Source organism: Alternaria arborescens (genome assembly GCF_004154835.1).
Source record: "Alternaria arborescens strain FERA 675 chromosome Unknown contig_1, whole genome shotgun sequence".
NCBI classification, from domain to species: Eukaryota; Fungi; Ascomycota; class Dothideomycetes; order Pleosporales; family Pleosporaceae; genus Alternaria; species Alternaria arborescens.
In genome coordinates, this window is record NW_021167856.1 from 1085879 (window position 1) to 1103096 (window position 17218).

General features: G+C 51.5%; 6 protein-coding genes across 6 annotated transcripts; 4 read left to right on the top strand and 2 right to left on the bottom strand.

Annotated features, from left to right (window-relative positions):
* Nucleotides 1–31: 31 nt before the first annotated feature.
* Nucleotides 32–1894, bottom strand: AA0111_g409 (hypothetical protein; the record flags this gene model as incomplete). The annotated part of the gene is made up of 1 exon (XM_028650049.1): nt 32–1894. One exon carries the CDS (start codon nt 1892–1894, stop codon nt 32–34), a length of 1863 nt encoding a protein of 620 aa, XP_028512246.1.
* A 1799-nt stretch (nt 1895–3693) lies between these two features.
* On the top strand, nt 3694–4934 carry AA0111_g410 (hypothetical protein; the record flags this gene model as incomplete). Its single annotated transcript, XM_028650061.1, has 2 exons — nt 3694–3988; nt 4045–4934. The coding sequence occupies 2 exons, from the start codon at nt 3694–3696 to the stop codon at nt 4932–4934; spliced, it is 1185 nt and encodes a 394-aa protein (XP_028511815.1).
* A 306-nt stretch (nt 4935–5240) lies between these two features.
* On the top strand, nt 5241–9079 carry AA0111_g411 (Structural maintenance of chromosomes protein 2; the record flags this gene model as incomplete). Its single annotated transcript, XM_028650073.1, has 7 exons — nt 5241–5267; nt 5316–5356; nt 5412–5532; nt 5588–7624; nt 7676–8050; nt 8097–8770; nt 8821–9079. 7 exons carry the CDS (start codon nt 5241–5243, stop codon nt 9077–9079), a joined length of 3534 nt encoding a protein of 1177 aa, XP_028511816.1.
* A 443-nt stretch (nt 9080–9522) lies between these two features.
* Nucleotides 9523–11928, top strand: AA0111_g412 (hypothetical protein; the record flags this gene model as incomplete). The annotated part of the gene is made up of 1 exon (XM_028650084.1): nt 9523–11928. The coding sequence occupies one exon, from the start codon at nt 9523–9525 to the stop codon at nt 11926–11928; it is 2406 nt and encodes an 801-aa protein (XP_028511813.1).
* A 235-nt stretch (nt 11929–12163) lies between these two features.
* Nucleotides 12164–13011, bottom strand: AA0111_g413 (hypothetical protein; the record flags this gene model as incomplete). The annotated part of the gene is made up of 2 exons (XM_028650095.1): nt 12164–12816; nt 12909–13011. 2 exons carry the CDS (start codon nt 13009–13011, stop codon nt 12164–12166), a joined length of 756 nt encoding a protein of 251 aa, XP_028511814.1.
* Nucleotides 13012–13268: 257 nt separating this feature from the next.
* On the top strand, nt 13269–15762 carry AA0111_g414 (hypothetical protein; the record flags this gene model as incomplete). Its single annotated transcript, XM_028650106.1, has 2 exons — nt 13269–13568; nt 13618–15762. The coding sequence occupies 2 exons, from the start codon at nt 13269–13271 to the stop codon at nt 15760–15762; spliced, it is 2445 nt and encodes an 814-aa protein (XP_028511819.1).
* Between the last annotated feature and the right edge of the window lie 1456 nt (nt 15763–17218).

Below are 17218 nucleotides of genomic sequence, written 5' to 3' on the forward strand. Positions count from 1 at the left end.
CAAAGAAAGAGAATATATACACAACGCACGATTATACACGGCACAATTTGCCGTTCTCGTTTGGTAGGCCATCAACACTTTCCACTCGCCACCTCTCACTACCCACACTCGTGGTCGCAAAGAACACATCTTGTGGATCGAGCTTCTTCTTCAACTCCAACAACCTAGGGTAGTTATCACCGAAGAACGCGTTACCAAAATCAGGCTCAAGACGATCAGCCTCAGCAAGGTAGGATCCGGCCCCAGGGCTGATGTCTCTCCAAGACTGCATGTCGCCCGCCTGGAAATCTTTACGGATCTTCAAGATCTCCTCAGCGGTGCTGTTGATGGGCCAGCGCACAGATTGCATGCTGAACGAGACCAAGGGGCGCCAATGAGTGTTTACGGCGTTGTCGGTGTTGTATGGGTCCTTAGCCTGCATGTTGAAGTGTACTTGAACGCGGTTTTTCTCGCTCGATGCGCGGATGCGTTCGTAAACCTCTTGACGCTTCTCAGCCGTCTCGAAGTTTGCGCGAGGGAACAAACGCGATGCGGTCGCTACGTTGGGCTTTTGAACGGCTTCGAGAGGGAAAGAGTTGCGCCAGGCATCATAGTAGTTGTCGTAATGAGTGATGTTAGGGTCAAACTTGACGCCCAAATCATTAAGTTGGTCGAACCAGGGCTGCAGGAGTGCAGTTGCTTCCTCTACTTTTTTTCCAGGCGCGAAGAAAGGCGAGAATGCAAATGAAAAGGTACCGTTGGATGGAATCAGTGTCCAGTATGTGTATGTTCCAGCGTCTGCGTTGTCGATCCATAGGTCGACGTAAGCGCGGATGGCAGCCCAGAATGTCTCGTTTCCGGTTTGGGCAGAAGTGAAGCCAAAGCGGGAGACTGTGACTTCGAGATCGGGATGGGCCTTGACAGTCACAGAGGTGACGACGCCAAAGGTACTGCCACCACCGCCACGAAGAGCCCAGAAGAGGTCAGTGTTCGAGGTGCTGTTTGCGACAACAAACTCGCCGTCGGCTGTGACGACCTCCATGGAGAGGACACTATCAGCACCGGTACCGTACAAACCAGTCAATGGGGAGTGGCCGCCTCCTTGGATGTATCCTCCCATGACTCCAACTGTCTCTCCTTCGCCACCAACGACGATTCTACCCTTCTCAGCGGCAGCCTTGTAGATCTCGAAGGCTTGCACACCGACACCGCTCTTGAACGCAGGGCCGGTCCAGTTGAGCTTCTCATCGACGTACTCTTCGATATACTCAATATTCTTCATGTTGTGTGTCCAGATACTAAGAGCATCCTTACCACCGCTCTTGCCTAGAAAGTCGTGGCCAGTGTTTTTGATAACGAGTCTGACACCAGTGTTGCGTGCGAAGTTTACTGCAGCCTGTACATGCTTTGGCTCAGTGGCGTTAACAACGTACATAGGGAAGCCCCCACGGGTGCAGCCATGGGAGTCGAAGAGTACTGGTGGTGTGCACGTCATGCCTTGCGCGACCGGAGACATGATTTCGATGGGATCGATCATATGGATGTACGACTTCTGCCACGCTGCCACGGTGTATTCGGAGCATTTGGCAGCATTGTAGTCGTCGCCAGGATAACACACTGCTGCAAGAGGAGTGGGTGCATTGATAACACGGTCACCTGTGACTTTGTTGAGTTGTGACCAAGCTTCGTCGGACGGCCATTGAGGATCATCGGGGTAGACCTTGCATCTCGAAGTGTTTGTGGGCGTTGTGACATTAGGTGAGCCAGGGAGAAAGAGCGATCTGACTGCGGAAGGAACACCTTGGAGGTCCACGTCCACGTTAAGGGTGTTGGTTTCAGCCTTGGCTGATAGGACAGGCGATGCTGTGGTTGAGGCAGCAGTCAGAACTGCGAGCCACAAAGCGACAGAGGCCATCTTTACAAGTTCGTCTGTAAACCAACGACTCAGAGTACGACCGAGTTTACCAGTCTTTGGAAAAAGATCGTCTCCCGTTAAACGGCTGCAGATCTGTATGTCGGTCAGAAAGTTTCTTTGTGCGTCATGAACGACCGTTTCTTACTGTACCTTTCGCCTGGGGCTTGCGGCTGCTGGCGTGTTACGGACCGTTGCGCACTGAGACGAGAAACAAAAGGATAGTCATATTGGTCATCTCAGTGACTGACTCGATATAGGAGGCAACGCCCAATATACCGTGCTTGGCAGGATGTGGGCTAATGCTCTTTGCCTTGAGTGTGACTGCTGATCTTCTCTAGAAACTGTGTTGACAGCTGAGATAGCCAGGGTCGACGACAAGGTATTGACTTGGTTACGAATCTGCGACCTATCCGCACTCCATGAGGGTTCACGTATGCAGCTGTTGCGTAACGCGCATTTTCTCACCTGCATATTCTCCCATATTAGACCTATCACAATGAACGATCAACAATTTCTAATGCAAACTTTGTACGCGTAAGGCTGTGAAGAGAGTATCGAATGCGCCCACGTGCGCTCGAATATGTCGTTGGGACTAGTCTCCGGCACATCGTTACTCGAGTCGTGAGGCTTGTCGTCCAGGGTCTGCTTGTTGGTGCCGTTCAAGCTGCCGATAGTGCGAAGTTTGAGAGTCATGGTCGCATCCAAAACGGGAAGGAGCCGAAAATACCTTACTAACGCGCGAACCTGCAGCTCAGAATTCTCCTTTGAGCCGCGTTCCTGACCACGGCATCCGAACGCATTCACCAATATGCCAGCTCACGTTGCAATTGAGTTTGTTTTCTCGGGGAAAACACGTGTGCTGACCCGCCCCCCACGGCTCGGGCAATAAATTCCCAGCGCGGGATCGACCTCCGTCAGCCACCCGACAAGCCTCCAACATCATATTCGGAGGATCGGCATATTTACTTCCCCTAATCGCAAGCGCTTTCAGAATATCGACTCGCCGCATCACAGACATAATGCCTAGCGGAATAATTGTCCATGGCGTTGTCCAGGCTCCTCGCCAACCAACAGGGTGAACAGGCATCCAACCCGCGATTGAGGCCCGTGTTCAAGGCTGACCTGGACATGTCAGCCCGAATTCGGACCGTGAGGAACCTCTTTCGACTTTATGAGACAGCCTAGTCCTTGTTCTGGTCAAGCGAGAGGGGAAGTTACGAGCGGAGGGTAACCATGTTGCCGCGATTATGGCCTGCATGATGAACAGCCTCGCTTTAGAACGACGTCTCCCGCGCCTGGCAGGTTTTCATCCTTGAGACATCAAGAGTCTAGAGCAGCGGCTGGTCCGATGCAACTTTTCACCTCGCCGTGCATCTGTCAGTCGTTAATGACAGCATCCTTCTTGGCCACCAAAGCATCTGATATTAAGGGATTGTACGTGCGACTACCCGCGTGGAGCGCTGAAGGACGCGGCATATACTAGTCACATAGCAAAAAACTTGAGCGTGTCCAGACGCGTTACGGGTACATTCGACTTTTTCCTGAGTGGGCCAATACTGCCTACATTACCCGTCATCCCTTCAGATCCTCACTGTTTGCGTCACTACTCCCCGTTCGCTTCTCGGTGCGATCTACCGTCGTGGACCCACGATCTTCGTCAACCCTCTGGTTCTCCCGGTTCACGATCGACTGAACAGGCGGACACTGGATATTACCCCGTGGGCTTCAACGCCTGTTGCCCATTTACGGACCGAGCACTCCAAGATTGCACGACTACGGCGACAAAACTCGGCAGTACCATGGTCGAAAGCCGACAATGCGAGGTTCTGGCCATTGTGTGTACTTTCACAGTCGTCGCTTCTTTTACAGTCTTCCTTAGAGTATGGTCGCGCTATCTCGGACGCAACTTTTGCTGGGACGACTGGTTGATTCTGGCTGCTTTTGTGCTCCTCATAGCGGATACCGTGGGAACATGGATGTACATCATATTGAGTGGCACTGGCTACCATATCTATGACCTGCCCAAGAAGTCGATTGAAGAGCAGCTTGTGGCGTTGAGATGGAACTTCACTGTACAAATGCTGTACCATCCACGTACGTATCCCTTGGTCATTCAAGAGACTTCGCTAACAAGTTTGATTCCCTTCCAGTCATGGGATTGATTCGGGCATCTATCATCATGTTTCTTTTCCGCATGAAGGACGGTCGTCGTCGCATAAGATACCCATTGCACGTTACTTTCTGGCTCAACATCCTCTACTCCATCGGATCAACGATAGTCAACGTCGTACAGTGCACTCCCAGAGCCTATGCTTGGTCCAGGCCCGCCATGGATAGCATTGATGCTAACGGGAATGTCATACCAGGCGGTACATGTATCGACTCGCGGACATTCGTATTGGTATCTTGTGCTCTATCGATTTTCATGGATCTCATCATCATTCCCATACCTTCCGTCATGGTGTGGGGTCTTCAGATGCATCGACGCACAAAGATTCTGGTAGTGATTGTGATGAGCCTGGGATGGATTGCGACGGGAGTGTCGGTAGGTAGGTTTATCGTATATTACTACCGATTTGCCCCTACCAACAAAGACCGTACCTGGGATATCGGTATTGGAATCAGCATCGCCGAACCTGCCGTACACATTATGACAGCATGCGCACCGGCGACTAAGTGCCTCTTCCGATACCTATTCCCACAGTATGGCACGAATCAGAACACGTCGTACTACCAGAACCGCACCGCGGATACAAACCGACACAATGCCAAGGTATTCGGGAATTTCCACTTCGGGTTGTCCAACAACATAGACGATGAGATCACCATGGAGGGGATGGGAGGCGCACCGAGGACTGCTCCGCTTCCGCCAGTGAAGGACGACTCTGAATATGGGCTGAAAGCTATGGGAAGCTTTGAGTCAAAAGAGTATGTTGCAAGAGGAATAGGCAGGAAGAAGAGTTGTTCGAAGACGGCATGCACGGAAGCAAGCGAGCCAGTGGAGATCGAACCGAAGCATTGCCTGGGGCAAGCTCGGTGATTTTGTTTAGGGTCCTGCGTTGATGAGCGATGATAGCGTTTGATACACCGTGAATACCTTCACACCTCTTGCAGCACATAGTAGTAATCGATGACGTTTACGACCAGTGGAAACTTGAGCTTCTGAACTGCATTATCCCCATAGCAAGTGGTAGAGGGCGAAAGTGACGATTGTACGCGTGATCGCGCTGCCACGTGAAAGCCTAGCGCGTTATGGTGGGGGCGCTACCGAGACCCTTGCCCAGGTGAGACGGAATAACAAACATTGGCAGCAGCGTAATTCAGCACAACAGCACATGCAGCCACCATGAGGATTATAGAACTTGTAATCGATGTGAGCACTGCCCGAGACTGTATTTGGCGCCTTCTAACATGAATCCAGGGCTACAAGTCATACGCTGTCCGAACAGTCATCTCTGGCTGGTAGGGCTTGTTTACGCTCCCCTTGCGAAGAGACCGGCGACTGACAACTGGGCAGGGACGAGAGCTTCAATTCAATCACGGGTCTCAACGGATCTGGAAAGTCGAACATTCTCGATTCGATATGTTTCGTACTGGGAATCAACAACTTGAGCGTGGTGCGGGCGCAGAACTTACAGGTGGGTGTAGAGAGGGGAAGGACCATGCAGAACGGAGAGGCTTACACCGCTGCAGGATCTCATCTACAAGCGCGGCCAAGCAGGCGTTACGAAAGCGAGCGTTACCATCGTGTTCGACAACCGCGACAAATCGAAGAGCCCCGTTGGCTTCGAGGAACATGCGCAGATATCGGTGACTAGGCAGATCGTGCTCGGCGGCGCGAGCAAATACCTCATCAACGGACACCGTGCGCAGCAACAAAGTATACAGAACCTGTTTCAGTCTGTGCAGCTCAACATCAACAACCCCAACTTCATGATCGCACAGGGAAAGGTTATGCAGGTGCTGAACATGAAGGCAAAGGAGATTTTGGCTATGCTTGAGGAGGCTGCTGGAACGCGCATGTTCGAAGACAGGCGGGACAAGGCCTACAAGACCATGGCAAAGAAGGAGATGAAGGTGCAGGAGATCACCGAGCTACTACGAGACGAAATCGACCCCAAGCTCGAGAAACTACGAATGGAGAAGCGTGCTTTCCTCGATTTCCAACAGACGCAGAGCGAGCTTGAACGCCTCACGAAGCTGGTAGTTGCGTACGATTACATACGATACAACGAGCGGTTACAACAGTCTGCCGAAGACCTTGAGGCCAAGAAGCAAAGGGCGAAGGACCTAGACGAATCTTCTGTGCGCATGAAGAAGGAGATAGAGAACCTCCAAGAGGATATCAAACAGACAAAGGCAACACGCGAGCAGGAGTTACGCAAGGGGGGCAAGTTCCAGGCACTGGAGGAAGAGGTCAAGACAAATTCGCACGAGATCGTCCGCCTAACGACGGTTCTGGACCTAAAGAGGACGAGCATGGCTGAGGAGGCAGACAGGAAGGAAGGCATTGAGAAGAGTGTCAAGGAGCTGGAGAAGCTTCTACATGAGAAGAAGCAGACGTACGAGAAGTTGCAGGAGAAGTACCAGACAGCCCACGCCGAGCTGGCCAAGCAAACAGAGGAGGTAGAGAAGAAAGAAGAACTTCTACAAACCCTACAAACCGGTGTGGCGTCCAAGGAAGGCCAAGAAGGCGGTTATCAGGGCCAACTGCAAGATGCCAGAAACCGAGCGAGCGCAGCTGCGACCGAGCAAGAGCAGAGCAAGCTCAGAATATCGCATCTCGAAAAGCAGATCAAGGAGGATGAGCCCAAAGCGAAGAAGGCAAAAGAACAAAATTCTGGACTCCTAAAAGACCTCGAGGCATTAAAATCCCAAGCCAAGAAGCTAGAGGCGGATCTGGCGAAGCTGGGCTACAACGAAGGTCAAGAGGCGGACATGTACCAACAAGAATCGCATCTTCAAGCACGTATACGGGAACTCCGACAGCAAGCCGACGGCATGAGGCGACAAGTTGCAAACATCGACTTCAGCTACAGCGACCCCTCCCCGAACTTTGACCGATCTCGTGTAAAGGGTCTTGTAGCCCAACTCTTCACACTCGAGAAGGAACACACCAGGGCAGGTACAGCTTTGGAGATTTGTGCTGGTGGCCGGCTGTACAACGTCGTTGTCGACTCAGCTGCTACTGGTAAGCAGCTTCTCGAGAACGGCAGGCTGAAGAAGCGCGTGACAATCATTCCGCTCAACAAGATCGCGGCATTCAAAGCGTCGGCGGAGAAAATTGGAGCAGCTCAAAAGATTGCACCAGGCAAAGTCGATCTGGCTTTGTCGCTGATTGGATACGAGCACGAGGTCAACGCCGCCATGGAGTACGTTTTCGGATCAACACTTGTCTGTGAGGACGCCGAGACCGCTAAGCGCGTGACTTTTGATCCCGCAGTGCGTATGAAGAGTGTCACTCTACAAGGAGATACTTATGACCCTGCTGGTGTGTTGTCTGGTGGTAGCGCGCCTCAATCTAGTGGGGTTCTCCTCACTCTTCAAAAGCTTAACGAGATTACGACAGAGCTTGGTTCGCAAGAGTCCCAGCTCCGGTCTTTGCAGGATACTATGGCTAAGGAGAAGAAGAAGTTGGATGCCGCACGCAAATCGAAGCAGGAGCTCGACCTCAAAAGGCATGAGATCAAACTCACCGAGGAGCAGATTGGCAGCAACTCCTCGTCATCGGTACGTCAAGCCTGACACTCAGGTGTGAAACTATTGCTAATTCTGTACTAGATCATTCAAGCGGTGGAGGAAATGAAACAGACCATCGCTCAGCTCAAGGAAGACATCAAGGCGGCGAAATCTCGACAAGAGGAAGCCAACAAGGACGTGAAGCGCATCGAGCGCGACATGAGCGAGTTCAGCAGCAACAAGGACAGCAAACTCGCCGAACTACAGTCATCACTTGACAAACTCAAAAAGGCTTTGAACAAAAATAGCGCTTCCATCAAGCCACTGCAGACCGAGATGCGCGAAGCCATGGTCGAATCTGAGCAATGCGGTAGCGACCTTGCGGCAGCACAAGAGCAGCTTGAGGAGGTTCAGACCACCCTGCAATCTCAACAAGCAGAGATGGACGAGTTGTTGGCTGAACAATCTCGTGTCCAGGTAGGTTTTCTCAGCATGATGGTTTTATCAATACTGACATTGCTAGGACGCACACGACTTAGCTGCAGCCCATCTGAGGGACGAGCAAGCGAAGTTGACCGGCTTCGATGAAGAGCTTCGTTCGCTCGAAGACGCTATCAGATCAAAGAACTCATCCATCACCGAGGGTGGTCTGGAACAACAGAAGCTCGGCCACGAGATCGAGAGGTTCCACAAAGAACAAGAAGGTGCTGCTAGTCATGTCAAGGCGCTTGAAAAGGAATACGAGTTCATCGCAAATGACGCGGAGCTCTTTGGACGCACCGGAACGGTTTATGACTTCAAGGGCGTGAACATGAACGACGCAAAGACCAGGCGAAAGTCGTTGGAAGAACACTTCCAGCAAAAGAAGAACAAAATTAACCCGAAGGTCATGGCTATGATTGACAATGTTGAGAAGAAAGAGGCGAGTCTCAAGAAGAATATGCAGACGGTCATCCGCGATAAATCGAAGATCGAGGAGACTATCGTCAAGCTTGACGAGTATAAGAAAGAGGCGCTCCACAAGACATGGACGATTGTCAACCGCGATTTCGGCCAAATCTTCAACGAACTGCTTCCAGGCAGTTTCGCAAAGCTGGATCCTCCCGAGGGCAAGACAATTTCTGATGGTCTGGAAGTCAAAGTTATGCTGGGAAAGGTGTGGAAGCAGTCACTAACAGAGCTAAGTGGTGGCCAAAGGTATGCGCCCGCCCGTACTCCCCCGAAACGCATGCGCTAACATCTCTTAGGTCACTTATCGCACTATCTCTTATCATGGCTCTTCTCCAGTTCAAGCCTGCGCCGATGTACATTCTGGACGAAGTTGATGCTGCGCTGGACCTGTCACACACACAAAATATCGGTCGTCTGTTCAAAACTCGTTTCAAGGGATCGCAATTCATCGTCGTCAGTTTGAAGGACGGCATGTTCCAGAATGCGAACCGTATATTCCGCACACGGTTTGTTGACGGTACAAGTGTGGTACAAGCCACATCAGGGTCTGGATAGTCGTTGATGTTTTTGTAATGCGTTATGAGGCATGCTTTGGATACCCGGTGCGCATGGGTTGGATTGCAGTTTGGGATGCTATCGGTATAGGCTTGCATATGATGGTGTTGGCGGAGTCTTGTTTATGAAACTAGTAGCCTAGTTGGGAAGTTGGGTATGCGCATCCCTGGCTCTACTGGCCGCTTCCTCGTTACATGTCTTGTCGTCCATGTCTCCTTCCCGATGCGGGAACTGAAGGTACAGGCTTTCTCTACATCCCAGGACTGAACAGCACCATGTTTCCTACCATCGCGCGTTACCTATTTTTTCTGCGCACACATTTACGACATACCTATTGGCTTCATCGACGAAACCACTGACAGATATATCCTCAGCTGAATGCTTTACCGATCGGGCACGCTTGCGTCCCGTCTGCACTAGCGGCATCTACCGCAGGCCCACCCATGCTGTCGGCGCCATTGATTAGGGCCCTTGCAAGCGATACCTCCACGCATTCCTCCATCAACACTCCGGAAGTATCAGGGCTATTCGCATCCTCTGCTCACGATCTCGGCAGCGTCTTGGGCCCGAGCTCGCCGACTTCTCTGACTAGACACTACACTTCACTTCAAGAGCATGCCGACCAGATTACTGGCACAGAAACGGCAGGGAAAGATGAAGGACTCACTCCAAGACAAGTGACCAGACGGGAGGGGTTTGCTTGGGGCCAACGACCAAGCCTCGAAGATGAGAAGAGGCATAGTCGTTACCAGATGCCGATGGAACAAGAACGACAAAGTTCACCTCCACCACTAGACGAAATCATTCGCAGAACGACCATCGACGATGCAGATGATCTTCAAAACATCAAGCTTCGTCACATGGATAGTATAGAATCACACGCTTCTGGGGTTACCTATCCGGCCGCTTCCATTTCTACGTCTGTGGAAACTAGTGATTCTTATGTCCGCGATAACAGAAGATCTTCTATAGCGGCCTTCGCCAAAGGCATCGTACAGCATGTGCCCAACTTGAGAATGCCACGTCCTCAAGAAAGCAAAGAAGATCAGCAGCGACGAGACTCCGGTGATGGAGCTTCCATGAAGCTGCACAAGAAAGATCGTGTGCTATCCTTCGCACCACTTCCGCTTGTCAAGTCGAAAGAGTCATATGAGAAAGGCTCAAAGCCATCCGTTGTAATCGAGGAGCCATCGGCACCCGTGGATACTCCCCCAACAGCAGTGAACAACGCGACTACACCGCCGAACCCACACTCGACGTCAAAAGGCGGACTCCGAGACCGCAGGAAGGTCAACCTCGATCTTTCCATGCCAGCACAAATGCCAGATCTACCCGCTCGCGGTCGCTTACCCGTCGATATGATGGGCAGCCTCGGTGCCCCACGTTCGAGAAGTCCCAAAACGCCATGGGTCCGGAAAGAGCAGCCACAGTGGGAACCAGCCATGATGACCAAGTCTGCACCGATTCTCGAAGAGGATTATATTCGCAACAACACCTCAGCGCCGAGGAACGACAACTATAGTGGCATAGGTCTTTTACCTGGTGCCAACACGCTCTTCTCTTCGCAAAGCCCAAAATTCGAACGACCGCCGGCGAGGGTGAGGGATCGGTGTTACATCAGCCGTCCAAAGTCCAAGAGAACGAGAAGTGGCAGAAGTGACAAGAGTGGCACTAGTGCAAGCGATTCAACTCTAGCTCGGACACCGGACAGTAGTTGGACCCCAACAGAAGAGAGAATTTACCAAGAACACCAAGCTCAAACGAGATCAGAGCTGCGAAAAATTGCTAGTGAGTCCAAGGCAAGTCGCTCACGGCGCTGGTATTGGTTAGGTAAAGCCTCTAGCGAGGATGCTCCTTCTTCTCCTAGACCTGTAGAGCCTCTAAGTCGTCGCTTCTCGATCAACCCATTCAGACGGTCAAACAGAATCTCGGACCAGATGGATGCAGAAGTAAGCAGCAAACAACAAGTTCCATCTTCAGTTCATCCTAGTCGCGGCAAACATGTACCTCCATCAACGTCCCTCGCACAAATACCTGTCCCACCTGCTTTCATCCCACCGGGCGTTCAGCGTGTACCGACTCCGCCCATTTTCGATGCCAATGGCGAAGTGAAGGGCAAGTTGGCAAACTTCTTCTTCGACGCCCAAGGTGGCGGCGCTATGAATGTTCGCACCAAAATCAAACCTAGTCCGGGAGGTTACTGGGACTCTGATGCTTTGCTCATGAGCCTGTCAAGCGACATCGACAACCACGAAGACAACGATGAAGACGAAGGCCCCGAAGGCCCACGTAGCGATTTCGTGCACACACCCGTAGATTTTGAACCAAATGGCACACCGGGACTTACAGCCATTGTGAGCAATGTGCAAGGAAATAGTTCAAGTTACCTCGGCGTCAAACCACCAGCCAGCCCTTCGCTAGCAGCAACGTCTCCGATGCTGGGCCATGATGGCTGGTACCGTATTCACCAGTCGCATTTCCCTGATACACCAGACGAACGCACTCTCACAGCGCTTGCCCGACAAGAAGAAGAAGAACGCCGTAAGTTTGAATGGCTCGTCCCTGAACATCTTCCTGATAGCCCTTTGTGCCCTCTGCATGCAAAGTATAGGGGGCCGAGTGCCGGCTTGTGTTACTGGCATGGACGTAGGTCCGGTAATAATATTAGGAAAGGTGAGTATGGCAGGGCGGGAGTGAAAGCTGCTAAGAAGAGTATAAGTGGGGATGGTGGACATAGCAAGGATGACTATCATGCTGGAGATGTAGGGGTTGTCGGGACGCCGGGACTTGCGGGAACGCCGACTAGGGAGGTGAAAAAGAGGAGATTGATAAGTTTGTCCAGTTCTTAACTTATCGAGTCCTTGGTCCGTAGGGCGTAAGGGTGTTGGAATGATGACCACGATTCTATGAGTAGCGAACCCATCACGCTTGCAAAAAGACACGAGTATACATGCCAAAGTATATAAAGTCTACAAATGCAAAACCGTCTACAAAATCGTTGTCGTTGTACTTCGTCAAATACGCCAGTGCGTGAGTCCGTCGATATTGAGACCTGGATACTCCGTGCCCGGACTCTGTTGTAGCCTATGACCTCTCGTATGCCTCGCGAGGCTTCGGTGTCTTACCAGCATCTTTCCACATCTGTTCTCTTTCGCGGAAGATCTGCTGTGCCCATGCTTGGACCTCCTCGCTCTTGATGCGTCCTGCGACCCACTGGAACTCTCCTAGGTCTCGCTCGCAGTTTGATTTGCGCTCGTATTCTACCATTTGAACCAGGAGCTCGATCTTGTCAATGTCGTGTACGAAGAGAGATTCAGGAGTTTTGCTGTCTTCATATTCCTGCCATATCGCCCTAATGTCCTGGCCGTTGAGTCCCCCGTTGAACTTGCCCAGCAGGGTGGTACAGATGTAGTCCATTGTCTCGGCTTCTCTCCTGCTCTTCTCCTCCTTCGAAACTCCGTCTACAGGTGTGATGTCGCCGACAAGCGCCTCAGCCATGTCGTGGATAACAGCCATGCGGCAGCATCTGGCAATATCCAGTTTCGAGCTCAGAGACGCGGGCGCCATCATGGTGAGGATGCTCATGCGGTACATGTGGTCGGATATAGACTCGCCGTCTCCAATGTGGAAGCGCTGCCATCCTGCGCGTTTGGTAGTCTTTAAGCGCTCGAGGAGGTGGAAGAAGGGGACGGGCGAGTCGGTGTTCTCAGTGTAGCGGAGGTTGTTTGCTGCAAGGACTATAGAGCGCGTTAGTCATGCAACAAAGAAGACAAATGAGGAGTAAGAGAGGTGTCGCATACGGACGAACTATCGCCTGTTCATGACATACCGCTCTCGACTGACCAATCACTCTGCTTTACTTTATTCGCGTCAAGTACGCCGGCGTTGGTGTCGGGCACGCCATTGACCTGAGTTGCCTCGTCCACTGTCATGGTTGCTTGATGTTACAATTAGAGACTGCGAGGACGTGTGCTTATAGAGGCGCAATTATGTGTGCGAGTGACGTATCAACGGTGACTGTTTGGTAAGAGAAGGATGGTGGGACAAACGGGGTTTATCGATTGCTCCCGCCTTGGCAAACAACGCAAGGGTCCGTCACACCGTCACACCGCAACACCACGCCTGCAGCTCGAGCCTCAGCATTCTCTACGAGGAACACTGCGCGAATGTATGCACTGCGATCGCAATCATGTCTCGCCCGCCGTCAACCGCCTCTACGGCCACCACGGCCACAGCAAACGGCCATTCGCGTACCTTGTCGGTCAAGTCAATCCCCAAACCCCAAGTCGTGAATCCCATATCTACGCCGGATATTAGACTCTTCGTGACCAACCTGCGATTACTGGATTTCGATTTGCGAGAGGACTGGCCCGGCATCACAGTACAGACTTTCTCTGCCAAGAATGCAGACCAGCGACAGAGGATTGGTGGGACTGAATGGGCCTTGTTTCGCTTGTTCGAGATCTGGGATGCCAATGAGACGGCGCAAGTATGTTGGGACAGAACTGATTACTAACATGTGGTTGACCTGGCTGTAGAAACTCCAACCCTTCTTCCCACCACTCGAACCTCTCCAATCGTTGAACCTCCGCGCTGCGCTATTCCGATGTCTAAACGAATTGAAGAAGAACGGTGTCCTGGGACGAGAGTCTGTGCTCAGAAAGACTATGTTGGACGAGTGCAAGGGCGAGAAGTTCTACGAGATATTGGCCATCTTCTCCAATGCGGTCCTCAAGAAAGTTCTCGCAGCGCGAGATGCAGGCGATGTAGATGATGCAGTCGCGAGAAGACTGGCGACGGCGACGATGCTCTCGGGCGAACAGCAACGGTCATTACTGCCTCTGGCAATCGCGCACAAGGCGTCCCTAGTCAATGTGCTGAGACGGAAAGAAGAGAAGAGGAAGCAATACATGGAGTTCCATGGCCTTTTGGATAAGAAGGCTGAAGACATAAATCGCCGCATACGCAAGACCAAAGACACCCCCCACGCACAGAAACCGGCCGTGTCACAGAAAGAAGCCAATGCCGTCAAGAAGCAACTCAAGGACAACTGGATTGGAAACCAGAAGTGGTTAGATGTAATGTTGCGGGGCGACAATGTCCAAGCGGAGGATGCATTTCTTACCAGCCGTTTTGACAAAGTCTGGCACATGGTAGAAAATGGCCGGAAGCTGGACGAGGTCGCGCCTGAGACTGGACTACTTGAAAATCTACAGGCAAGAGTGCATGAGCAACAAGAGAGATTGCAAAAGTGGAAGGCTTTCCATGAAGAGCTACAAAAGGATGAATCCGGGAAGGAGACATCGGGAAGCGGACAGACAGCCGCGAAAGCAAAGGATTTTATGTTCGATGACCACTCACAGTACCAGCTGCCATCAGCGAAGCATGCGATGGAGTCTGCAAAAATAAGGCGACCGGCTATGCGAGCGGAGTTCCAGGACATTCTATCCCACATGGACAGTGAGCTGGCTCGCGCTGCCACAGTCCGGGCTAGTGTCAGACCTTCAATCATACATCATAGAAGTACCTCGTCGGTAAAGACGGCTCGTCCGCCCCTACTCACCAGAAAATCCACCCAGACCGAGGCGATACGAAAGGCGCCAATAGTTCCAGCCAAGCCTGTCAAACTACAGTCGCCTTCAAGACCAAACTCTTTGGACCAAATTCCGATCCTGCCTCGACCATCACGGCACCTCGCATCGGCTGCAACACCATCCGCAGATTCTGAGGCTACGCTCATCGGCAATACATCGGCATCGAGTGCCACGATTAACTATCGTGATGATTCGCCAACGGAAATTGATCAAGAAAGCACACCAGTATCAGCGACCGCACCCCCAGCTTCCGAGCCAGCCGACGGGACTTGTTCCCCAGAACCTACCATCACTGATCACTCTGAGCAAAGAGCAGAATCACCAGATAATCTGTCTAAAGCCTCACCGGAACGTACCTCTGAACCGCCAATCCCAATCTTTGACCCACCAGAAGTCGATGCCGAAGAGGCACTTGCGGACCAGATCATCAACTCTATCGGTAACGCAACCCCATCTCCAGTCAAGAAACCCCAACCACGCATGTCCCTCTCGCTCATCGAACGTACACGCATGACAATGGCGCGAAGTCAATCCTATGAGTCTGTTCCAGAGTCACCAGATCTGCCGCTTCCGTCTATGGGCCCTCCTGCGATCCCCTCCATCACGGGAGATGAAGATGGCGACCGACGTGCAACACTGGCAGAGCGCACCCGACAAACTATGGAGGCTATGCAATCGAGATCCCGCCCCTCCGAGACGGACACAACAAAGAAAGAGAAACGCCAGTCCAGCCGCTCATCCCTGTTCCCTGTCAACCAGTTCGATACGCCACGGACTCGTAAATCTTTCGAAAGCTTGGAGCAGGCCAAGTCGGAAAGTATTGAGCGTACGCCAACAGAGCAGTTGTTTAGCGACGAGATAGACTATGACAGGGTGTTCAAATCTAGACCGAGGATTGCCACGAGTCCGGTTTGGAGTCCGGATGGTGCTGCTGGTGGGCAAGAGGAGTTTGATGATGAGGATCCGGATGGTGTCACTGGCATTGATCTGGGAGATGTGGATCAAGATGATGATGGAGAAGAACAATTCAAGGAGACTTGGATGGACAGCCCTAGTCATAAGAGGGGGATGAGGAGTATGAAGTATTAGTTACGGAGAACTGCACCCAACTATGACACATTGTCACTCATTGTAACGTGGACTATCTTTGATCATGCTCATTATCCCTCCATGATTTTATTCTCAAATCATCTCTTCGGCTGCCAGTTCTGCAGAACAGTGCTGCAGATTCCTCAACTGCTTGTTCGCATTCACAGCCACTCTTTCACATATATATAGGTGCTCTGCTCGCCACGTTTAATCATGCCGTCCGTCGTCTCGGTTCGTGTCATATTCTGGATAGGATCAAAGCATTCAGTCTGAACTGTAGCATTACATGCTGGATAAAGTTCGCGTGTCGTCATATCACAGAACATCTGCTCATGTTCGGAGAAGAAGTCGGGTCCGATGCTGCCAGTGCTTTGGCAGACTTCCACAGCACTTTGCGTCACATCATGACTCTTGACTAGTACTCTCTCGAACTTCATTTGGAGTGGGTGATCAGGGGAGGGAAAACCGTTTGTGGAAGCCAGGGATAAGGCTGAGGTGCGTCGGCCCTTGGATCTGGAAGCACCGGACGATGGCCAGTATGACGAAGACGATCGCGATCCAAGAAGCGAGCGACGTTTCGATGGGCCATCTGGGCATTTGTCCGAGAGACTTTCTTTGCAGCCTAGAGTACAATCAACGAAGTTAGTAAATGTGTCACACGATGTTCGGATACCGAGGTTTACTGACGTTGATACCATGAATCGTCAGTTGTACACCTCTGGTCGTACATCCTGATGATATCATATCACTCCTGGTATGTAAAGCGATCGTCTTCGCAAATTCCGGGATCTGTCGTGCTGTCTTTGGCTGTTAACAGGAACGGTGGAATCGACATGGAAGTCAATCGTTGAGCTTTTGAGAGTGCAGCAGATCAGCTAGGTGTAAAGAACCAATCGATCGAAATGATTACGATAATTGTGAGCGAGGTGAGATGACTGCATGATGAGTTTGAACTAGCGACCGGGACGTGTGAGACGTCACATATTGCGTTCTGACCACCTTTTGGAGAACAGAACCAGACGGACATATGCGATTCGGTTGGTTCAATTTTGGTAAACTCATGAAAGAATTGATTGGTATGAAGGATGAATTGGATCGGCAAAAGATGTTTTTATATACACTACAGAATACACTATTGCTCCTTGCAAGTCTCCCGACTTCCTTATCGTATTGAGTGTCAAGCAGGTCATATGAATAAAGCGAGCCGATTTTCTGCTCTTCTATGAGCAAATACAACCACATGCTGGAATGGCCTGAATTTTTTAGTGCAAAGACGTTCTCACTGAGGTAAAGATCTCGCCCAGCACACGTCAAAAGGAGCCAGAGAGTCATGGTAATCTCGCTACTTAGTTGGTGATAGAGCGTGATAGATCTCGCTGAGCGGAGAAACGCAGAGAGAAAGGTCTCTTGACTTGTGGTATCCGGCAGAATATCTGTGATTTACCAACATCTTTGA